Below are 25,197 nucleotides of genomic sequence, written 5' to 3' on the forward strand. Positions count from 1 at the left end.
GTTTAGAGGACAATTACCAAAAATACATTTATTAACCATTTTAAAAGTATGTTCGTCTCTTCTCGACTGTAATAACATTTACTGAAAGGCCATTTAAGATCCATTAAAGCTTGACCACTATCCTTAGATTTTGAAACAATTTTGGATGCCCTTCTTTGAAAATTATCCAGAAGTCCGGCATTGCCAAAACTTGGGTGTGGCCAGTCATAGTTTTCAAATCGGTTCAGTTTTTTGCTTTTGATTCCAAAATAGCGCAGTTTCCTGACAAAAAGAGAATGATCTATTGTGTTGAATGCCTTACGCAAGTCCACAAAAGCTAGTCGTCAGGAACTCTGCTCTGAGACAGTGAAGCATTAATTATTGCTTGAAACGTCAGCTTTTGTAATCGTTACGGTGGCCAATTTACCATTTCAACTCTGTTGATATATCCAAATTATTTCGTTACTCCCGCCGACGCAGCCCCAAACAGTTTCTTTCGAAACTATCAGCCTTTATTAATTATTACTGTTAATAGGTTTTGTGACTATTGCAGAAGCGTCCTTTAGAAGTCTTTGTGGAATGTTATCTAAGCCCACTGCTTTGCCTGATTGAAGTCGTCGGCCTTCCGACTGAACAGCAGTTTCAGAACTGTCAGTAAACAGAAAAGTAGCGTTCGTAGCTTCTGTTAAAGATATACTTCACGAGAGTTTCGATGCAGCATTTACAAACGATTTGCAAAGGTTGACAGCTGTATTTACGAATGTATTGTTGAAATAATTTGCGATTGAGCTCTTTTCAGTTATAACTTGACCGTCGACTTTGAGTTGTGGAGATGGTTCTTTGCTTTCGGAGGGGAGGATTTTCTTAACTGTAGTAATCTAGTAGTAGTAAATACTTTTATTTAGCTAGGGTAACTCCTAAATACGTATGATGCACGATCCTCGCAGTAGATAGCGCTATTTAAGCAATAGCGAAAATCAGACCTGAGAAAAATCAGGCCTGTACGGGACTCGAACCACTGACCTCTGCGATACTAGTGCAGCGCTCTACCAATTGAGCTAACAAGCCAACTGGGAGCAGGCCGTTAAGCTGATTCGTAGTAAGCACTAGTATCGCAGAGGTCAGTGGTTCGAGTCCCGTACAGGCCTGATTTTTTCAGGTCTGATTTTCGCTATTGCTTAAATAGCGCTATCTACTGTGAGGATCGTGCATCATACGTGTCTAATACCGCAGTTCAAAATATATGAACTTCATATATTTCATTCTATCTGATTTATCACTTTCACGGGTTTATTACGAATCAACTTAACGGCCTGCTCCCAGTTGGCTCAATTGGTAGAGCGCTGCACTAGTATCGCAGAGGTCAGTGGTTCGAGTCCCATACAGGCCTGACTTTTTTCAGGTCTGATTTTCGCTATTGCATAAATAGCGCTATCTACTGCGAAGATCGTGCATCATACGTATCTAATACCGCAGTTCAAAATATATGAACTTCATATATTTAATTCTATCTGGTAACTCCTAAAGTTACAAAAACTGATATCCTTAGAGGCCCCTGGAGATTCACCAAGAAATATATCCAATTTTCTCAGCTTTTTTACCAGCTCCTACTCTTTGCGTTCTTGTTCGAATAAGTTACTCAAGGACCTAAATTATGGAACAGCATACCCGCATCTTTAAGAAATGCCGATTCCTTGAATTCTTCCAAAAAAGACATATTTAATTCGTCAAGCTTTTTTGATTTGTAAATATATTTCTGTTTAATTTCCATGTTTATATAATGTAGTTGTTAGCTTTATCAGTGTTTTTAAATACCTTTTGTGATACTTTTAAGGGCCTAGAGCAATTAGTGATATAGACGCTATATAGATAAAGTTTATTATTATTACCATTGTTGTTATTATTATTAGTAGTTGATAAATATTCAAGAAATTCGCATAAATTTAAGTTTTCCGTGAACTTTGACGTTTTCGCGCTTGATATGTGCTCTAAACCTATATTTGGAGCACAATCTATGTAGAAATAGATTATTATCTCTTAGGTACTGTTAATGCGCCAAGGTTTTCCGAAAATCACCGGCACGTGACATGATCGATCGTTGCTTTTTTCACGTGTGTGTTGTTGACAGTGTAACCAAAGAGGCGATGAGACTCACTACCTCGTGTTAAGTAGGGAATCGATACAATCTTTTACCCTGAGTTTTGTTATCACTCACTTCATTTTTATTTTTGTGCCCTTCACTTCGGCATCTCTAAGTATTTTTACAAGGTCGCCCTCTTTCCTTCTTGCGAACCGAGAACCGGCACTTTTTTTCTGAAGATTTTCTTTCGCCACGTACTTCTTTCACTTCGACAAGTTCCTCTTAAAAAATTTCTCCGAGTATGCCAATCTTGGAACTCGGACACTCGTCATTGTCCATATTTCAGAAATGTGCATTTGTTTCACGAGAGAAATGGTTTAGTCTTCGTGGCGAAGATTGAAAATGACTCTCGACCAATGAGGGCATGAGATTTTCTATGGTTATTGTGAAAAGGCCACAAACAAAGTGCGAAAATTTTATTTCAAAGAACGACAGAACAGAGGGCCGCAGCTCCGCCTCTCGTTTTCGCAGCAGTAGCGGTTTCTCAGCAGTCACAAAATAAGTAGTAAAATACAGCAAATCAAGAATCCGAAGAGCATCAAGATGAATCTCATGGACATTAACAGGCTTACAGATGGTCCAGTCCTCAATGTAATAACTTGGCTACAGCGGCAGAACTTGATAGCTAGTCCTCTGAGATGCGTGCCATGCAATAGAGGAATGGAATTTGTAGAGAGAAATCCAGACCACGTAGATGGATATGTGTGGTAAGAATAGACAGTACCAATACTAAACTTTCTATCATTGACATACTACTAAGTAGTTTAGCATTGAAATAAGTGATCATCATAAATCGGAATTCTTCACGAGTTAGACCACTGCTTTCCCTATTCCAAATTTAAGCAAAATGACTAACAATCGATCCTTGTCTATAATTATTAAATTTTGTTCTTTATAAGGAGATGCGAAGGCTGTAGAGGCAAAAAGTCTCTGAGAGAAGGCAGTTTTTTCGCCGAGTTTCCCCGGATTCATCTAAAAAAACTCGTAATTGTGATCTATCTGTGGAGTCAGCGCGAGTTGCGCTCTAGAGTTTCTCCAATGGTTGGATTGACGAAAAACACCGTTGGACGTGTGTGTTGCCACGCTCCGCTTCATTTGTAAGAGAGATATAGAAGATAGGCCAGTCACCCCATTTGGCGGGCGTGTGTACGTGGTCAAGTGTGACGAAAGTCAATTCAAGCACAAATCGAAGGTGAGTAAGTGCACTGTAATTTTCATTTCAAACGGAGGCTTCTGTTTGAAAACTTAGTTTTGTAGCAACTTCTTGACAACTTTTGAAGGAAATCTATCAATTTCCGGGCTCGCCAAGTCTCATTTATTTATTTGCTTATGGTTTGACTAGCTTACAACATCCCAAAATCAGAGTAGTCTATAGATTTTCCACCAAGTATCAGACACATCCAACTCGCCGTACGGAAAAATTATTTTACCACGAAATATTAGTACGGTTTGATCCGCAAGCATTTTTTCTTGCTGCAAGTCATACATGTGCTCGCGAGCACAGCCAGTCCGAAGAATTGTCCGTTTTTCTGGCTACCGTGCCCATGATACAAAAACGCCTAACACCCGTCATTAAATCTGGTAAGAAAGAGGGTTTATATGCCAGGAGGGTGCTTGATTTCGCACGCATCAAATCAAAGTTAATCGTTATTTTGACAAGCATGAATGCCAATGTAAATCTCCGTTTTAAAAATTTAATCGTTATAGTATCAAAGACGTCGCAGGGCCAGCGATGAAGTGTGGCTGTTTGGCGTGATCTCTACGGAACACAGTCCTTGTCGCGGCTACTTTCAAGTTGTAAGGAGAAGAGACCGCCGAACATTGTCCAATATTCTTCAAAGGGTCCTCCTGCCTGGGTCAGAAGTGCACACTGACGACTGGGCTGCGTACAGGAACCTTCATCTGTACGTTCCTAACGTGACCATGCACAGAATAGTTGTCCACCAGAACAACTTCGTTGATCCCGTTACTGGCGTACATACGCAAGAGGCAGAGTCGGCGTGGGCGCGCGTCAAGTACCACGTAAAGAGGGAGAAAGGAATCCGCCAAGGGGACATCCAGGATTTCCTTGACGAACACATGTGGCGAGATTGGCGCGGGCTGGAAGCCGTTTTCGAAAATGTTCTGGCAATAGTACCAACGTACTATCCCTTATAAATAATAGCAACTCCATGAAAACTCCAGTATGCCTCTTGAAAAGTGTTTGTTTTATTCAACCCAAAACGAAGTGTTCGGGATTTGATAAGGCCAAAACAAGGCGGAAACACCATCGCTTTTCCTAAACTTGCAACACAGCAAGGGGCAATTTCCTTTATATTTTTTACTCAGCGAGGCTAAGCAATCTTGGAATTGTGAACAATTTCCGTACCGACACTTTCGGCTTAATTTTTCGCTTTTTTTTTCTCGCACATCGCCTCTAAATGAATAGTTGAAATAAAGTGAGTCTTGCGACTTAATAAACTGACATAGCCAGAAGGTGATGATTATTGCCAATGTGACACAAAGTAAGGAATCATTCGTTGAAAGCAAAACGGATGGGTTAGCTCAATGAAACTCTGAAAGGCTCGCACTTGCTTAATTAATGGTTTATTTCATCCATTCATTTCTTTTGTGATAATAGATAGGTTTTCACAACTTATTTAAACAATAGCCTATTTTCTGTGACTCCACCCAGACAAAGGAAATACTGTTGGCGGTTTTTACATAATTTTGATTCAGTATCAACAAGATGCGAACAACTATGCCCATCAAATAAAATAAACAGTCCTTTTCGTCGATAGGTAATAGTGGCCATAATGATTTCTACTTTTATACACTGTAAAGGTTCTAGAGAAAGGAATCGTTTATTCAAAGCGAAACTGATTTCGATAGGTTTACTCATCCAAACAATAAAGGTTCGCACTTCCTTAGTTAATAGTTGATTTTATCCATTCATTATCTTCTGACAATAATATTGGTTGTCACAACTTATTTAAACAATACCACCCCTTCCTGTTAATCCAGCCACACATAGCCGCAAATACTGTCGGCGGTTATCACAATTTTAGATAAGCAATTTTGATTTCAGTAGAAACAGAACTTTATGCAACGAAGCGAAGCACTTGTCAAACTTGGAAAGTAGTATTGTCGTAATGAAATCGACAATAACTCAAGAATTAATGTCATTCCAAAACTAAGCAAGGTATAATTCGAAATCTGCAGACGTGCTCTACGTATTCTTGAATGACTTATTCGACCTGATTTTTTAAAACAACTTAAATGGTGAAAATATGCAGACATTGGAGATCTCAGCCTATGGAAAATGTTTATCTAAACAAAATGCAATCTTCCCATTTATAAGTGCAGTACCAGGAAGTATCTCTTAAAATAATCTTTGTCCCATGAACACATTTTGTCATTGAATAAGGTGTGGAAATACAACTTTAATATACCTGTTAGCAAAGTGCGTTAGTGCTTGTCAAGAGTCACTGTGGTTTACTTTCCTATTGGTTGTTGAAGGGAAGTTGTTTCCTGTGAATTTTGATATTCCACCATGTAGGCGGTTTATTCCTTCACACTCCTAACAAAAGTTAGAGAGAGAGAAAGAGAGAGAGCCTCCGAGCGAAGAGAAACGACAAGCCATTTTAAACTGACCAAACATGAGTCACTCTCGTTCGGTTTTTGACTACATCGCATTCAGCGATTCTATCCCAGCTGAATACCTGTGTAATGTTTGGTAAGTTGAAGTTATTACCATTTGCTATAAATATTTAACTTGTGACTTGAATGGATAATACACTTCACGCCATTTTCGGAATAACATGCCAGCCTGGAGCTATTTTCCTGACCTTACTTCGCCTTCTCTTTTACAGCAAGAATCCCATTCTAGACGCAGAACTAGCAACACCGTGTGGCCATTCCATTTGTGGTTTCTGCGTGGATATGTTTAAGAAAACAAGTCAAGGGCAATCCAGCACATGCGAGATGTGCCGTCAGCCTGTGACGGCGTTCTGCTCAAACCGCCTCGCGAATACCATGCTTGGGATGGTCGATGGGCAGTGCAAGTGCTGCGGAGAGAATATTGCGCTAAACCGGGCCAAAGATCACCTCGAACGGTGTCCGGAGTTAGAATTAAATTGTCAAGAATGCCAAGAAAGCATGAAAAGGAAACGAATAGACGCTCACAAAGCGACGTGTCCAATGGTGGAAGTCCTCTGCAAATGTGGCATCAGCTTCAAAAGAAAAGATAAAAAGAAACACGGAGATCTAACTTGTAGTGTTACAGAGGTGCCTTGCCCACTTAAATGTGGACAAAATATCACGAGGTAATTTCAGATAGGACTTTTGGAAGATACGTGAGTTAAGCCTTGTCTTTTCGCAAAACTTGCAACGTGATACCAACTTTTCTTTTTTAACCTTGTGGCATCAGAAGGGCAGATTCTAATTATGGGTATCTTTTGATCTCTATAATTCCTTTACGTACCTCAAGAGCAAACATATAAAGAGGATATCTTAGCTGATTTCTTTATGTAATCATGATATCGTTATTGTTTTGCCTAATTTCATATAATTCCCTTCACCACGCTTAAGTATACTTTAAATTATGATGATCCAAAGAGTAACCTATCCTGTTAAAAATTATCCTTAAATGCGCTTACGATGGAATCATATCATCCGATGTTTCCGAGTAACCTGATTGGTTAGAGGTTATGTAACGTATTAATCATTCAGCTCTCAAACAGCCTGGTGTTACAAGCTGTACCAGTAAGAAGCAAAACACGGCATAAGGATGTGAGATGATTAATACAGCATGTCATTTTTGACAAGGTTTCTTTTTATTTCAAAAGGAGTTTAATACCATCTCATTCGATTGATTGTGGAGAAAGAATGTGTATCTGCGCTATGAAAGGTTGCGGAAAGGCAATACGAAGGAAAAACAAGGAGGAACACATGGAGGGAAACCAAAGAAAACATTTGTCCCTAATGACCAAGGAACGCCAGAAACTTTTCTGGAACGTCCTCACTAAGGTAGGTGGATGATAAAATGTGCAAATAAAGGAGGGGTGGGTATCGGCTGTTAGCGTTTTTTTCTTTTTTCTTTTTGCTCTTAACTCAAAATAGCCATAATTTGGGTTGGAGTTTTTTAATGCAATAGAAATTTGTTTCCTTTAAATGTATCATATATAATTAAACAGTTTCAGTCACTTTTAACAAAGCTCGCGTTGCAATAGCCTTCTACGCAGACGTTTTATAGGCTCGTCACGCAATCTTCCTCCCCCACGAGCTAAGAAATAAAATAGCTACTCTTAAGGATCAATTCTTGACCCCGTTTCTTTAAAATTCGCTTTTGTAAGCAACGAGCCGTTTCGTTGGCCATTTTGTTGACCATAATATCGTGGTTTTGTGCGCGTCGTTTTCGTCTTTCGCCCACGCCCTAGGCGATCGATGCAATACTGCAAAAAGGCTTAGGGTTTTATTACGACAACTAATAGCCAAAGTACTGGTTTGAAATAATGATAGAATAATTAATCCCTTATTCCCTGGTGTAACATGTGGTGCATTTTGCTCATCGCTCTAGATTTTCCTCGCCTTCAAGTCTACGGAGCTCCTAAAAATAGGGAGCGCCTGGGAACATACGAAAATCCTTACGAAACTCGCTAGGCACATTACTTTACATGAAATGTTTTCCATATGTTTTATCTCAAAAGTATGTATATTATTTTGTTTTTTCAGGTACCACAAAACATAAAACCAACAGCAAATGGAATGGTTACTGTATTCACCTGGACATTACCCGCAGCTAAGCCGAATGCAGTAATGCGCTCTCCAATATTTGAAAAGTGGGAGAGACAGTGGTGTATCCTGGTCGACACCAATGACTGCACTTATCTTCAGTACTCCCAAGGTGCTGATTCAGCGTGCGTATCTGTGAGGTAAGTTTCTAAATCTTGACAATGAACATATCAGAGTCAGTTGCTGCTGCAGAGTAGACCCTATGTATCCTAGTTTCATTACTGAGAGCAAATAAACTTCAGTCAGAGGGTGTGGCTAAAACGTGGCCTAGGCCATGGTCTACCCTGTGGACTACCCTATAGCCTAACGTATGGCCTACCGGTAGGCAGATTTTTAAGAACATAAAAATAAAATCAGTAAGAGTCGAACGAATACGCTGGCGTACAAAAGGGTATACTAAGAGGTGGCTAACACGATTTTCAACGTCTGAGGGAACGAAACACTGCAAATATCACAGCACTCAACTATACCGGTAGGTTAAGGGGGAGGGGAGAGGTGGGGCTAATATATTGCGTGGTCGCAAAGGCGTATCTCCTTTCGTAAACGGCTGTTGCCATTTAAAAAGGTCAATTTTGCCATTTTGAAACGGTCGTTGTCATTTGTCGAAACAGTCGTTGCCATTTTGTAATGAATGGAAACGACTGTTCTCGGAAATGGCAACGACCGTTTCAAAATGGCAACGGTCGTTTACGAAAGGGAAAATTGCGTCGCAGAGGATATGCAAAATGGCGGTCAGTTGGTGACATATAGTGGAGTGCTAGTGTAAAAATGTAATCAGGAACGGCGTTATATCGGAGAGCATATCAGGGTAAGAAAAAGCTAACATAACGTGCCAGGCCAATTTTTTAAGTGCTGTAGAGTATTGAATTTGCAACGAGCACCCCGGGACACGCACGCATCGCCGTCTAAACATTTCGCAAACTTTACTTGCTTTTTCCAAAGAAAGGGCCAGTATTGCACTAATTTGAAAGGAGAGCTGATATGATGATGTTTTCCCAAAAGTTGCGTTTAACCGGCTTCTGTTCCTCGATTTCGTTATTCTATCAGAAGGTTAAGAAATTTTGATAGGAATGTGGCCCCCAAAACAACAGAAGAAATTCGTTGGTAAGACAGTACTCAGGAAAACGTTGAAAGGTTTCCAGCAATGCTATCCTTTTAAAGATCTGACCACCGGTAGGCCATAGGTAGGCCATAGGGTAGGCCACAGGGTAGGCCATAAGGTAGGCCACGTTTTGTCCACACGCTTTCTCAGAACGATCTTCGTACACCAAGAGAAATGGGCTCCAAACCTTGTTTGTTTGCAAGCAGCAAAAAAGGGACTTTAATGTCTTGCTCTTATCCCTAGAAGATTTTACGTTAATTCTAGTATAACCAGTATCAAATGTGATTAAGCGAATGAAAAAATTTGACACATCCAAAATTTAAACCTCAGGAACTGCAGTTATTTAATTAAAACAGGTTGAGTTTATTATCTGAATATTTGAACAAAGTTGAAATGGTAAATTGCCCACCGTTACGATTACGTTGCTTTTACCTAATCATTGTAAGCAACACATGGCAATCTGCGGTCTTTCCTTACACTTAGGTAGCCCGGAAAGCCAGAAAACTCTTGAACAAAAGCTCATCTTTCAAACCGGCAGTCTAAATCCCACAAGTATCAACGAACGCTTTTCATTCCACTGATTTATTCGTGTTTTTCTCGTTGCCATGTTCCCACCAATCATGTAGCTCCTTTTTCTGCCTTCAAAAGCACACACAACCCACAATTCCTCTATTGACTCCGACAAAGGGCTAATGCTCGAAACGTCGGCTTTTATAATCGTAATGGTGGCCAATTTACCATTTCAACTTTGTTGATCATTTATATTCAAATTATTTCGTTACCCCCACCGACGCAGCCCCAAACAGTTTCTTTAGAAACTTTCAGCCTTTATGAGTTTATTATCAACGACTTGAGAACCTTGATATAGTTGAAGAACATCAGATACATTAGGAGACTTAGGGGAGGGAGAGGGCCCCTGACTGACCTTAGTGCCATATTTACACATACATTTCAGTTTTGTCTCTCAAAAAGGGTAACATGTTGTTAGATAATTGCCTGGTAAGCAGAGAAAAATTAGACTTGAGAATACACATTCTCTTACTCCCGATGCATTTATTCGTAATATATAGATTTAGCCAAGCCTAAAAGCGGAGCTCCCAAGTTCATAATATTAATGATAACATAAAAGAAGTGCAAATGCCAGAACTCGCCTGAGACACCCCTCCCTTCGTTTTGATAGTCTCCCCTACCCTACCTGTGGAAGTTGAAGGCACGTACGCATGTACGTACGTACGCTCGGTCAGGCACGTCAAAAACAAACGAAAAGAGGTTAACTATAATTATTCCATGGGTATGGGGGTCTGCCCCATACGCGCTTCGTGCACGTGGGAGCCCCACTATGAATTAAACTTCACAGTATTAGATAGTGGTTAAGGTATGTGCAAGAAATAAAACTGTAGACATTAATTGAGGCGAGGAGCACTGATTTGCCCGAAAATATCCTCAGAATTGGGAGAAATAAGTAAAGAGCACTTTTGTGCTAAGGGATGGGTGTGGATTTGTGCCCTAGTTTGTTCCAAAGGTGGCTTGTTAGGAATGAATGTAATCACTTAAATACCCTGTATTCAAGGCAGTTAATTGACAGACTATGTCATTAGGAACGTTTCATACACTTATTTCATTGTCATGTAACGGCATTTATCTCGTTTATCAACAGTTGTACCTTGAGGAAAGCTGGTGACAAGGCAAGAATTTACATAGTGCCTGTGGTGAAACTGTCAGAAGGCAAGATGGTGAGGCTTGCCAATAAAATGCCTCAAAACACAACACATGCAACAATGAAATTAGAGATGCTAGTACCCGAAATTGTTGAGGATTAAAGAAATTTCATCCTAAAGTTGTAACACTATTTCAATTGAATTGAATTTCTTCACTCCTCAACTTTAGAAAGTGCTACTATAGGAAAATTAATTACCTGATGAGGGAATTTGCAATTTGTGCAATATTAGTTTTTGGCATGCAATTTGATGTGGAATTGGTGAGTCAAGTATGGCTTTTCCTTGAATCATATGGATGAATAAAAGTTAATAAGAAGTAAAGAAAACAGCAATGATATACTTTTTTTGTCCTGAGTGCAAAACAAAAGATGCAAAACAGTATCACTGAGCCTCGTTTTCCACTCACAATTCCACGCTAAATCCCTCGCTTTATGAACCATCAAAATACAAGTTTTTTTTTAATTATGCAATTCTATAATGAGACTGCATCCCTCTATGAAATCTTAAAAAAATTGAAAACAAATATTGAGATGATGTCAAAAGTCTAACAAAATTTTTGCATCAAATTTAATAACTAAGATTTGTCTCCAGAATGTGAGCATGATGATTTGGCTGGATTAATTGGCAATACACTAAGCTAATTCATACCTCCCTGACATGATTGAATTTAAAGCTACCTTTGTTTCATTTTAATTTATACTCGTTAATGTTACATCCGTAGCATAAGACAGGCCAAATTTAGTGTTTGGTTAACTCCTCAGCCTTATTTGATTTTACCAAATTTTAAATCATCCAAATACATGTAATTAAATCTGGTTGGAGAGGAGTGGAAATTTTGTGTATTGTAAATAACTGCAAATGTGCTAAACTCAGAAATACTTGTTGATAAAGTCTATACATCCCATAGACAGAGAGAGCTTTTTATCCATAATTGATGTAAAAACTAGGAACTTCATTCTCCAGAATCAATAAATACATATATACTACGAAGAATAGAAGCAAATTTTTAATCCATCATAAAGGTCTCTCATGGTACCCCTATAATTTCAAAGAGTGGAAATTTTATTATAGTGGAAAATATGCTAAAGAAGTTGTCAATTTTTGATTTTGATTAACCCTTGTACTTCTTTTTAATGAAATATTTATTCAATACCCATATTGTAATTCACACATTTTTTTTAAAGCATTAACTATTTACCTCTTGCTTATTTTTAATGACATGAGTTTCAGATGTAAGGAGTTTGTTGAGTGTCTTAAAGAATGAGTGGCTCATAGGTTGTTAGGAAGTAGGCGCTGTGCCTATATTGAGTGTCATCATCTCAATATTAATCTGTAGAAAACATCAAACTCTTTTTGTTTATATTGCATGGATAAATTTTTCAAACAAACTTAGTTGTAATGCAAGTGGTAGATGAGTGTTTTATCCAAGTTAAACTTCATTTCCCTTCCTTTCTTCAAAAAACGTGATGAGATATATTATTAATAGTTTGTCTATTTGCATGTATTTTAATGCTGTCAATACAAATATAATCAAAGTGAATAAGGTCCAGGTTTAGCACCAGGCAAAGTGTATTCAATATCTGTAATTTTTTAATAAATTTCAAATAAACTTTGGAAACTTATTTGCAATGACCCTTTTAATTACTTACTAGGTTTATTCCAATCTCTTTGCCTTTTGCCTGATAGACTGTGGGAATGAGCAGGTTTGCTACTGACAATAGTTATGATCCCAAATGGGTTTCTGTGCTTTTCAATATTACAAACAATGGATTAGAATATGCAACATTTTCAGATACATTTTAAACCACTGTTAACCCTAAACCTTGACCTCTCAACAAATACATGAAAAGTGATTGTATTCAACCCATTGGTCCTAAAATGTGTACCATACTTTCAGGGTTTTATGTTTGATTCACATCTTCAAGGGTCTTAATACAGATCATATAAGAGTTGTAAATTTCTGATTTATGTTGGAACTTCAAATTCATACTTTACAACCAGATCAAAGCCTTCCACTCAGGGATTGCCTTACAATTAGGGGTCTTATAATCAGGGGTTCTTACAATCAGGGGTGTTACAGTCAGGGGTTCTTACAATCAGGGGTCTTACAGTCAGGGGTTCTTACAATCAGGGGTTCTTACAATCAGGGGTTCTCACAATCAGGGGTTCTTACAAACAGGGATCTTACAGTCAGGGGTTCTTACAGTCAGGGGTTCTTACAATCAGGGGTTCTTACAAACAGGGGTCTTACAATCAGGGGTTCTTACAGTCAGGGGTTCTTACAGTCAGGAAATCTTACAATCAGGGCTTCTTACAATCAGGGGTTCTTACAATCAGGGGTTCTTACAATCAGGGGTTCTTACAATCAGGGGTTCTTACAATAAGGGGTCTTACAGTCAGGGGTTCTTACAATCAGGGGTTCTTAGAATCAGGGGTCTTACAGTCAGGGGTTCTTACAATCAGGGGTCTTAAAATCAGCGGTTCTTACAATCAGGGGTTCTTACAATCAGGAGTCTTACAGTCAGGGGTCCTTACAATCAGGGGTTACTACTAATAGGGCTCTTACAGTCAGGGGTTCTTACAATCAGGGGTTCTTACAATCAGGGGTCTTACAGTCAGGGGTTCTTACAATCAGAGGTTCTTACAATCAGGGGTTCTTAAAATCAGGGGCTCTTACAATCAGGGGTTCTTACAATCAGGGGTCTTACAGTCAGGGGTTCTTACAATCAGGGGTTCTTACACTCAGGGGTTGTTACAATCAGGGGTTCTTACAATCAGGGGTCTTACAGTCAGGGGTTCTTACAATCAGGGGTTCTTACAATCAGGGGTTCTTACAATCAGGGGTTCTTACAATCAGGGGTCTTACAGTCAGGGGTTCTTACAATCAGGGGTTCTTACACTCAGGGGTTCTTACAATCAGGGGTTCTTACAATAAGGTGTCTTACAGTCAGGGGTTCTTACAATCAGAGGTTCTTACAATCAGGGGTTCTTAAAATCAGGGGTTCTTACAATCAGGGGTTCTTACAATCAGGGGTTTACAGTCAGGGGTTCTTACAATCAGGGGTTCTTACACTCAGGGGTTGTTACAATCAGGGGTTCTTACAATCAGGGGTCTTACAGTCAAGGGTTCTTACAGTCAGGGGTCTTAAAATCAGGGGTTCTTACAATCAGGGGTTCTTACAATCAGGGGTCTTATAGTCAGAGGTTCTTACAATCAGGGGTTCTTACAGTCAGGGGTTCTTTTAATCAGGGGTCTTACAGGCAGGGGTTCTTAAGATCAGGGGTTCTTACAATCAGGGGTTTTTACAATCAGGGGTCTTACAGTCAGGGGTCTTAAAATCAGGGGTTCTTACAATCAGGGGTTTTTACAATCAGGGGTCTTACATTCAGGGGTTTATATCAGTGTGTTTTATATGAAAGAATGTGCCCAGATGTTGATATTGATCGTTGTTCCTTACGTTCAGGGGTTTACATCAATGTGTCTTACACGAATGGGCTGTGCCCAGATGTTGATATTGATCGTTGGTCCTTACGTTCAGGGGTTTATATCAGTGTGTCTTACACGAGTGGGCTATGCCCAGATGTTGATATTGTTCGTTGTTTCTTACATCCATGGGTTTTAATCAATGTGTCTTACATGATGAGCTGTAGGCAGATGTTGCAACTTATCTTAGTATCTTACGGTTAGGGGTCTGTGTTGATCGTAACTCTATACATACAGTGCGTATTCTGCGCCCAGATGTTGATATTGATTAATTTAACTTAAAATGTCACATCCATGTTAAACGTGTGTCCAGTTGTTTATTGCGATGGTAAAATGTTACATCTAGGGGTCTGCGCGCAGATGTCATGACATCGATCGTCGATCGTCGATCGTGAAGGTCAGAACCGTTCTTGAAATCCAGGGGTTTTATATTTGTACCTCTTTATTGTCGCTATGTAGCGATGATGATTTACATAAGGGGGTTTTGAATAAAATGTCATGGTGGTTTTATATAAGGGTCTGTTCCCAGCTATTGATAATGATCCAAACGAAGTAGCCTCTGAGATATTTTATCGCAGCCAACAGCCTTGCGAGGGTCAAGAGTATCAAATATTTTCCTTATGCAGCCAACATCAACTGGGACGAGGTCAAAAACATCATCACAAGTTTTCTCAGCAATGACTTTAACACTAGGATGATCAACAAACTCAACCTAAAGTTGTTTTAAGTCGACTAAAGTCGCCTTAAGTCGCCTTAAGTTGCCTTAGGTCACTATTGGCTACGCAATGTTATAAAGGTTCCACCCTAATCCCAATTGACCCCATTCACCCCACTTTAATCATAACGATCATAGGAGGCATGGTGGCTGAATGGTTAGTGCAGTGGACTCGACATTAGTCCAGTTTTGGTGTCTAGTGTTGGAGCATTGCATTATGTTCTCGGCACGATACTGCGAGCTCAAAGTGCCTCACCTTTTCCAGGTGTAGATATGGATACTAGTTGGAAGTGTGGAGGTGACCCTGCAATGGACTAAGAGTGTAATTATCGTTATTGTAAGGTGGGTAATGGTTTCCATATATATAGAAACTCCATGTGAAAATAATCATGCACCTGTCTAGCACCTATGCTGACATGGGTAATTCCTACATGTAGACAATATTGATGTATTAGGTGTTTATATAGAGAATACTCTTAGCTGAAATAGGCATATTACATATTTGGCCTCTAGGATACATCCCAAGCTTAAGATGCTAAATAGAATTGCTCCCTTTCTCAGTCAAAAGTTGCTTTTAAATATCTACAAACAAACGATGTTACCCATAGTAGACAATGGTTGTATCGTATGGGGGAACTGTGGAAAGAAAAATTCACAACGTTTAGAAAGGTTACAACATTGGGTCATGCGTACCATCCTCTCTGCAAATTGTAATACATGTTCTTAAGAAATGCGTAGTAAGCTTTCTTTGCCTTTAGAGAGTAGACGTAGATTCTTAAGACTTAACCTTGTTTTTAAGTTCGTACATAATATAAATTGCCCACAGCAATTAGAGAACTATCTCTTTAAGAGATCAGCCTTTCATACCAGAGATCTTAGAGATTCTACGTTATTGAACATTGTTGATATAAAGACCAAAATGGGTCAAACATCATTTAAATGTACTGCTGCTAGCGAGTGCAATCTTTTACTTAAGGACATTCGAGAGATACAATCTTTATCTAGATTTTAGGCAATAGTTTTTAAACAATTTTTAGAATACGACAAATCTAATCATTTATGTGGTTTAAAAAAAGTATTAGCTTTTCTACATATATTTTTGTTCTTTTAATTTAGACTTTAGTTCTTTAGAGGGTTTCTCCTTCGATTTTGATTGATACTATTTATCATGCTGATCACTAGTTTACACCAGCCAATCTATTAGATTGCTGATTAGTTTTATCAGTTGAAAGAAAGCTTATTATTATTATTATTGTTATTATTATAATTATCATCATCATGTAGGAAATATGACAGTGTATAATCTTTCATTTCCTTACTAAAACAGCTATCTGTTCAACAAATTTCTGTCGTGACAGAAATTTTTAATGATGAAAAGGTGGATAAAAGGGTTGACATTTTGTGTTATCATCAGGATGTAATAAATGTTGCATCGCATAAAACCTACAGTACCAGAACATCAAGATAAAACGATAGAAAGGTATTCTGGAGAAAGGTTCAGTTCTTGCCACTCACTTATACTTTCAGCCGAGTATAAATACAATTATCAAAAGTCAACTAAACTTAACTAAAGTGAAATTTTATCCACTTAACTTAGTCAGAGTAAGAGAATGACAAAAGTGGGCCATTTCTCCAGCATAAACCCATTAATCTGTACTAGCTACTTCCACCATGCTATTTGACCAACTGAAAACATTTGAACTTTGCAGCTCGACGAGCCTACTAAAGACGTAAATATTTATTTATCTTGAGACTTTGATAGTCTTTTGTACATTTCATCTTCGTCAGTTTGATGATCAACATACATGACCGTCATCAACAACCCTAACCGCCTCCCGGTTAGCTCAGTGGATAGAGCGCTGGACTGTTGTGCGGGAGGTCGAGGGTTCGAGCCCCGGCCGGACCAACACTCAAGGTCTTAAAATAATTGAGAAGAATATGCTTCCTTTCTATAACATCAAGAAATGGTTAGATATTCTAGTCTTCTCGGATAGGGACGAATAAATGGAGGTCCCGTCTCCTACAGGGTTAGGGGTAGGAGACGTTAATTTCCCACGCACGAGATTACTGTGTGGTGGATGTCCTCCCCTGGGGTGGGATGGGCGGGTAAGGATTGATTGTAAAGCGCTGTTGATCTGTCATTGTAAATAGCGCTCTGTAAGTGATAAATTGTAATTGTTGTAATTGTAATGAGCCACTTCTAAGCCAAGAGAAGCCTTTTACAGCAAACAGCGCCGCCAGAAATATTTGATCACGTGACTCAAGTTTTGTACCGTGACCGAAGTGCACGTGAGAACAAAACGCACGCGAACCTGCTGAAAAGAGTACAGAGAGATAATTTATTTATCTGTGCAAAAAAAAATTATGAAAAAATATACTCTGAAAGTTTAGCTGGGCTACCACTTCAATGAAATGGGCGTACTTGGCGAGAGAAACCCTTTAGTGCGGTCCCGCTGTTAACTTCGAAGCATGGAGACTGGTTAGCAGTGCAAAGGTTGCTGGGAGAATTAGAATGGTGGAGACTTTGGAGCTAGTTATCAGCTGGGAGAATTTCGTCGTCACTCGTTAGTTTCTGGACAGCTGTGTGGTAACAATGAATGCTTTTAAACCTTTAATACTGCCATTAGGCTAGAAATAAAACTTGAACGCTTGGAAGGTCCTGCTGATCCGATCACCACTGGAGAAAGACCTTAGCATATGGTTCTTAGTATGGTATTAGAGTGTTTTGTCTAACTGAGGCAGGAGAACAACAAATTGGTTGGGTCCCTAAAAAGGACCACGCAAATTTGGATGCTGTTGGAAAGGCATGCGACTTGCCAAACTTTCAAGCCAAAATTGACAGTGCAAGTGGCAAAAAGATGGGAGACAAGTTTACCAAGATAACAATTTTTATGATTTGTGAGAGTGTGTGAAGTAATGAAATAATGAAGTTATTTTTTATTCATTATGTGGAAAATTTAATGATAGTTTTATGTAAATCATGTCTCTTTTCTTAAATTATAAATGTGTGTCTTTATGTGTATATTTTTGATAGATTTGTTTGATGTTGGGCATATAACCCATGATGTTTTCCTGGCTATTTATTCACTAGCTTTGACTGTATGATTTAACAAAAGCTGTTGTGGTAATTCTGTCTAAGCATTTTAAGCTAAATTGGTTTCCTAGCTGTTGTGGTAATCCTGTCCAATTATTTTTAGCTAAATTGGTTTGAAATCTGGATATCTTAGACTATGGTGACTTAAGAGCGTACAAAAGTAACCAAAATGACCATGGTATTTTTTGCAAGGGATTCTGTAAGAATTTTTAAGGTTTATGGAGAGACTTTTGTTAACTTTGATTATATCACCTCAGTCAAATAAAGTCAGTTTAAGTCGCCTTAAGTTGCCTTAAGTCGCCTTAAGTCGCCTTAAGTCGCCTTAAGTTGCCTTAAGTCGTCTAAGTCGCCATAAGTCGCAATGTTTTTTCTGCCAATTTTACTTGTCACCTTAAGTCGCCTTAAATCGCCCAAAGTTAAGGCAACTTAAAGCCTCAGGGAAGGCCTAGCCTAGTCCTATGTGAGTTCTTGAGTGACCTTTCACTCCCAGTGAGATCAAATTCAAAGATACATTTCTCCTAAATCTCATCTTGATATCCCCGACGATTTATTCGTATTTTGAAACACTGTGAGTATTTATTGAGCGTGGAGCGTGACGAATTCATTCTTAGGAGGCGTAGCGCCTCTCCTTTTCCGAATCCTCTCTTTTCGCTTGATGAAAGACACGCACGACTTTATTATCCATCAGTTTCTCATTTCGTGCATCATTTCATTTCTCATTTCGTGCATCATTTCATTTCTCATTTCGTGCATCATATGTATCTAATACCGCAGTACAAAATAGATGAACTTCATATATTTCAATGTATCTCATTTATCACTTTCACGGGTTTATTACGAATCAACTTAACGGCCTGCTCCCAGTTGGCTTGTTAGCTCAATTGGTAGCGCGCTGCACTAGTATCGTAGAGGTCAGTGGTTCGAATCCCGTACAGGCCTGATTTTTTTCAGGTCTGATTTTCGCTATTGCTTAAATAGCGCTATCTACTGCGAGGATCGTGCATCATATGTATCTGATACCGCAGTGCAAAATATATGAACTTCATATATTTCATTGTATCTCATTTATCACTTTCACGGGTTTGTTACGAATCAACTTAACGGCCTGCTCCCAGTTGGCTTGTTAGCTCAATTGGTAGAGCGCTGCACTAGTATCGCAGAGGTCAGTGGTTCGAATCCCGTACAGGCCTGATTTTTTTTTTTTTTTTCAGATCTGATTTTCGCTATTGCTTAAATAGCGCTATCTACTGCGAGGATCGTGCATCATATGTATCTAATACCGCAGTTCAAAATATATGAACTCCATATATTTCATTGTATCTGATTTGTCTCTTTTGTTCTTTAAGACTTTTTCTGCGCGTTTGCCTTTGTCTCCCTGGAAGTTTCCTAATCTGAACTAGCAATTTTGTAGCAATGGATGGAGTAAAAAGACACGGGTTTAGCTTAAATCAGTTTATTGAAGCATTTATGGAGTGTTTTACAACAAGTTAATTATTTTTAGTAGGGTCAATACTGATGGTGGCTTGAGAGATATCAACATCTAATATTTCTCGTCCATAACGGTCGCTTTGAGTTCTTAACAGCAACTTTGCTTCGAGACGAACAAAGCAATATAGTTTTTCTTTTCTACATTGCACTTACAAAAATTAGGAAATATTAGTTATACTTAAAAAACACTCACAAATTCATTAAGCATGCCTGACTTAATCAGTTATACAAATTATCTAAACAGCAATGCCCTTTTTTGTATTTTTTTGTCTCTATCAGTCTACAGTCGATAACAGGAAAGGCAGTCACGGGTGCAACAAGTGAATAAACGCTAAACTAAGAAGTGTGAAAGTGAAGTAAATAAGCAAGTTTTCTTTCAAGGAAACTTCACTTAACCTCCATATACAAACTATAAAAATGATTATCATTACTAACAAAGCATCACAATTGTAAGATGAACATTACATCTAAAAATCAGGAGGTACAAAAAGGTAAGTCTAAGGTTCTCGAAATCTAGACCGCAAATTACCACTGAGCATTATACGACAACAACATTGGAGGTTCAGCAATTCTGGTATCGTGGCTCAGTCCTGCACAAGAGGAGTTGCTTCAAATGACTCCTCGTCTTCGTCATTTCCGGTCTCGTTTGTATCCACGGCCGTTAGTCGATCACCATTACTCTCTTGCATATGAAGCTCTTCATCACAAAGGTCTACAGTATCACCTTGGTCCTCCATATGTTTTCCAATATCGTCTTGTTCATCCTCTGTGTCCTCAAATTGGCAACTCTGAGGTTCTTCACCTCCTGCCTCCTTTACAGATTGTACTGCTGCAGCATCTTGATTATCAGCATTAGTTTCAAGTTTGCTTCTTCCACCTTCGACATCTGGAGGAGAAGCGGAACCAACATGGCCTTCTTCTTCAATCAGTGGAGGGAATTCGAAAGAATCGACATCTTCTTCCCCGATTACAGGAGGAAATTGTGAGGCATCAGGTTTGTTCACCTCTACGGCAAGGGGGTGCGCTACAGAATTAGGATCTTCTTTTTCAATCACAGGAGGCCATACGTATACTGAGGCTTCCAAACCTTCTTCCCCAGTCATGGAGGAGCATGCTGAATTGCTGGAATATTCCTTTTCAATCAAAAGAGAGCATGTTGAACAATCAGGATTTTCCTCGTCAGTCACAGGGGGGCATACCAGAGTACCAAGACCGTTATCGTCTATGACCAAGGAGGATGGCCAAAGATCGATATCTTCCTCCTCATTCACAAGAGGGCACTCAGGGTCGTCGATATCTTCTTCCTCAAGTCCAAGAGGGCATTCAGAATCACCAGACTCTTCCTCCTCGGTCTCGCTGAGGTATGGTAAAGTATCACTCTCGTGAAGGTGCGCTAAGGCATCAATATCTTTTTCATCACTTTTAAAAGAGTGTGCTGCTCCGCCCTCTTCTCCTACTTTGATTCCGCGAGGGAAAGCTCTAGCACCATCTTTTATTGAAACCACAAACGGATGCGCAGTAGCGCCGTGCTCGCCCACTCTACGGTCGGGATTTGCAGCAGCTGCTCTTTCGTCTGCTACGTTAACTCTGAAAGGAAAAGCTGTTGCAACGCTGCCTGTTGCAGCCACAAAAGGATGTGCAGTAGCACCGTCTTCACCCACTTCCCGGTCGCGATTTGCCGCAGCTGCTGCTTCGTCTCCTATGCTAACTGTGAGAGGGAAAGCTGTAGCGGCATCGTCTATTGCAACCACAAAATTATGTGCAGTAGCACCGTGCTCATCCACCTCACGGTTGAGATTTGCTGCAGCTGCTCCTTGCTCATCCGGTCCTGCATCTTCTCTGATTGCAACAGCTCCGCGATCATCGATAAGCCTGTACTTATCGTGATCATACTTTTCCATGTCCACGATATCCACATATGTCTGTAATAAAGATTAGAAGGTAATCAGGAATTTAGTATGTTGAATAATCAGTGAGTTAATGAATGTCAACAAGGAACCAGGAACAATCCAAAAATGAATCATTTAATACATAATGAAGATTGTAAAGACAGGAACCGATTTGCGTGTATAAATTGAAAAAAAGACAAAAGCAGGTAAGGTCGACCTCTTTCGTCCAAATTTTCCAAACTATCACTTTAATAGGTGTTCCATACCCGCCATTAATTAACAAATAAGAAAGCCTTAACTATCCTTTTGGTCTTTTTTAAAGTTGTTAGAATGCGGTCAGAGAAATCTGGGAGGAAATGCGAGACGTACTCGAGTGTTGTTTCTCGTAACTTCTTTAACATTTGTTTAATAATGAAGATTGCGTCAAACTCCCAACGCACTACTTACAATTTTCCAAAAATTTCTAATTTTCGAGGCAAAGAAAAGTGTCGTTGGCATGTTTTATACTCCTAAAAACATGCTACAATGAGCCATTCGGAATCCGGGTTAGAATGATTCAAATAATCCGACTGTTTGAATAAGACTTCAGCCGTCAAGAATGTCAAACCATCAAAGTTCACAATCTGTAAGAGTTCACAAACTTAAATAGTACGGCAACTTAAATCTAAAAACATTTTTGCCTGAAGTTTTCTTTTCTTGATACAGAATCTGAAAGGGAAATGTTCGGTCAAATCAACACAAATCGCGTCTCAGAAAAACATGCAAGTTTTTTCAAATGGCAATAGGTAAGCAAAGTTCCCGCGGCGTATGTTTTATGAATGAACGACTGCCAAATTCTTAGGAACTTGAAGATCGCTCGAGATGACAGCGCCGTAATATACAGCTGTTGTGACTGATGATACAGAAACTGAAAGTGAAATGTACGGTGAAATCAGCCCAAATCGTGTCTCAGAAAACCACTCAACCTATCGGAAATGTTGATTGGCTATCTCATCTGGTTGTCACAATTAGCATAGATTATCATATGTAACGAGAGACCACGAGGTGAAATAAACATGGCAGTTGTGTTCTAGAATCCTAGTGCTCTTTGCTCACTGCTTACTACTCTTTCTCTTTAATCAACTCTACAAATCAACATGGTGGCAGCTGCGGGATTGTAAAATTCAATCATGGCGAAAGGGAATTTTCGTCAACCGCCCCAACTCGACATAAATTCTGGAAATATCTCAGAAAACTTCAGACGATGGCGACGAAAAGTCGAAGTGTATTTAGCCGCTTCTGGAGCGACGGCGAAGGAAAAACAAATCCAAACAGCAATCATCTTGAATTGTGCTGGAAATGATGTCCTCGAAGTATACGAGAATTTCACGTGGAACGAGGAAAGAGATAAAGATGACCCCGAAAAATTCCTCGAAGCACTCGAAAAATACTGCAACCCAGGAGACAACGAGGTGATGGAATCACATCGGTTCTGGAACATCGAGTATCAAGAGCCCTTCGACAAACTCTTCACTGAGCTACTAACAAGAATCACCGCATGCAACTTTCTTGAAAAGGATAGGATGCTGAGAGACAAAATCGTCCTCACAGTGACTGGAAAACTACAAGAGCTTCTGTTGAGAGAAGAGAGCCTCACACTCGAAAAAACCCTGAAAATATGCAGAGCTTTCGAGCAATCAACTAAACAAGTAAAAGAGCTTAAAAACAACATCGGAAGCGCCTCAGATTCAACTCCATCTAATCTGAACAAAGTCTCCAAGAAATCCAACCCTAAACTGCAAGACAGGAGAACCAGATCCAACAAGAGCAGCATGTCGAAGGCAGGTAATGACAATTTACGGTTTGATTGCAAATATTGTGGATACAAACATGAACGAAAAGGAGAAAAATGCCCAGCTTGGGACAAGACATGCGATAATTGCAAAGGCCTGAACCATTTCAAATCCAAATGTTCAAAGAAAGTACATGCTGTTGTGTCTCAATCAGATGATCATAATGACCCTAACAATGACTTTGATGAGAAATGGCTTCTCGCCACTAATGATGAGGAAACTGGAGTCACAACAAATCTCTCTATCAATAACCATATCGTGAAATTCCAACTGGACAGTGCTGCTGACGTAAATACAATTTTCCACAAACATGTCGGAAGGAAGCAAGTATCTCCAACAAACATTCGTCTTAACATGTGGAACAAGACCAATCTTAAACCTCTGGGTGAAACTTCTTTAACTACCACTAAACCAAGTGACAACACTCAACATGAAGTCAAATTCCTTGTAGTTCCTAACGGCTTTACTAATTTTCTTGGCCTGAATACTATACAGGAACTTGGTTTTATAACCATCAATTGTAATGCCTTCATTTCAAAGGTGTGTACTCCTCCACTGGGCGACCTGGGAATGGCATCTCTGAGAGTGAACGAGTCTGTATCCCCCAAAGTACTCCCATGTCGTAAAGTACCATTAGCCATTGAAAATGATGTCAAACAGGAACTGGATCGGCCGGTAAGCAAAGGCGTATTGGAACCAGTTACTGAACCGATTAAATGGGTCAGTCAAATGGCTATCGTGCACAAAAACAACGGTAAGCTCCGGGTCTGCATAGATCCTCAACCTCTGAACAGTGCACTTCAACGTGAGCACTACCAACTACCTGTGTTGGATGACTTATTCCCTAAGCTCAAGAACGCCAAAGTCTTCAGCAAACTTGACGTAAAAGAGGCTTATTGGCATGTTCGACTTGATGAACAATCAAGTAAACTCACTACAATGATAACCCCATTTGGTAGATATCGATGGAAGAGGTTACCGTTTGGTCTAAAAGTATCAAGTGAAATCTTTCAACGGAAAATTGATGAAGCCCTGGAAGACTTGAATGGTGTCTTCAATATTGTTGATGACATTATCATCGTTGGTTGTGGTGCAACTGAATCTGAAGCACTCGCTGACAACAACCAGAATCTCTCGAAGAGTATACAAAGATGTAAAGAAAGGAACATTACACTCAATGAAGATAAGCAAGAAACTGGACTCAAAGATATTACGTTCCATGGTCACAAGATCACTCGCAATGGCATTGAAGTGGACAAAGCTAAAGTTAAGGCCATAGTTGATAGGCCTGCTCCCACTGACGTAGAAGGCGTAAGAAGTCTTTGTGGCATGGCCCAATACGTATCCAGATTCATTCCAAATCTTGCACTGAGAAAGTTAACTCGCAAAAATGCCTCATTTGTATGGTCCACAGAATGCGAAGAAGAATTCGGCACTCTCAAGGAAAAAGCTGTCTGAATCTGCATGCTTGGCTTATTTTGATCCTTCAAAGGAAATTGTAATCCAAGTCGACAGCAGCCAGCATGGCATAGGTGCAGTACTTCTTCAAGACGGACGTCCTATTGAGTATGCTTCACTTGCACTGACGATATCGGAGAGGAACTTGGCTCAGATTGAGAAGGAAGCTTTAGTCGTGCTTTACGGACTAGAGTGTTTCGATCAGTACACTTATAGTCGGGCAGTGACGGTAGAGAATGACCACAAACCCCTGTCAGCAATACTCCGCAGACCTCTGAGCACAGCCCCTAAACGCCTTCAAGACTTGATGATGCGCTACAATCACTATAATGATTGCGCATTGCGAGTGATCATAATGTTTCATATGTTTGTTGTTGTTTGATTTATCATCTACGGGTTTATGTCGAATTAATTTGATGGCCTGCTCCCAGTTGGCTTGTTAGCTCAATTGATAGAGCGCTGCACTAGTATCGCAGAGGTCAGTGGTTCGAGTCCCGTACAGGCCTGAAATTTTTTTTCAGGTCTG

General features: G+C 39.6%; 2 protein-coding genes, 1 long non-coding RNA gene and 1 pseudogene across 4 annotated transcripts in view; 3 read left to right on the plus strand and 1 right to left on the minus strand.

The window, feature by feature from the left end:
• Positions 1–2,253: 2,253 nt before the first annotated feature.
• LOC148731183 (uncharacterized) lies at positions 2,254–4,297 on the plus strand (annotated as a pseudogene).
• A 1,981-nt stretch (positions 4,298–6,278) lies between these two features.
• LOC148731184 (uncharacterized) lies at positions 6,279–7,182 on the plus strand. Its single transcript, XM_088761593.1, has 2 exons — positions 6,279–6,423; positions 6,946–7,182. The coding sequence occupies exons 1-2, from the start codon at positions 6,299–6,301 to the stop codon at positions 7,136–7,138; spliced, it is 318 nt and encodes a 105-aa protein (XP_088617719.1). The 5' UTR covers positions 6,279–6,298; the 3' UTR covers positions 7,139–7,182.
• A 694-nt stretch (positions 7,183–7,876) lies between these two features.
• Positions 7,877–12,333, plus strand: LOC148731185 (uncharacterized). Its single transcript, XR_016002073.1, has 2 exons — positions 7,877–8,031; positions 10,651–12,333. It is a non-coding gene; the product is annotated as an uncharacterized LOC148731185 (long non-coding RNA).
• Positions 12,334–19,452: 7,119 nt separating this feature from the next.
• Positions 19,453–25,197, minus strand: part of LOC111318827 (inactive tyrosine-protein kinase 7) — a 42,447-nt gene continuing 36,702 nt past the window's right edge. For both annotated transcript variants that reach the window (XM_088760286.1, XM_088760285.1), the window contains one exon: positions 19,453–21,414. In XM_088760286.1, coding sequence (XP_088616412.1) covers positions 20,077–21,414 — 1,338 coding nt within the window. In that variant the 3' untranslated portion in view covers positions 19,453–20,076. The remainder of the gene's footprint in view (positions 21,415–25,197) is intronic.

This window comes from Stylophora pistillata, chromosome 5 (genome assembly GCF_964205215.1).
Source record: "Stylophora pistillata chromosome 5, jaStyPist1.2, whole genome shotgun sequence".
In the NCBI taxonomy this organism is placed as follows: Eukaryota; Metazoa; Cnidaria; class Anthozoa; order Scleractinia; family Pocilloporidae; genus Stylophora; species Stylophora pistillata.

Excerpts from the sequence above, each read along its gene's own strand:
- LOC148731184 (XM_088761593.1), top strand. The coding sequence starts at position 6,299 with ATGGTGGAAGTCCTCTGCAAATGTGGCATCAGCTTCAAAAGAAAAGAT. Across the intron at positions 6,424-6,945 it reads TGTGGACAAAATATCACGAG|GAGTTTAATACCATCTCATT; the intron begins GTAATTTCAGAT and ends TTATTTCAAAAG.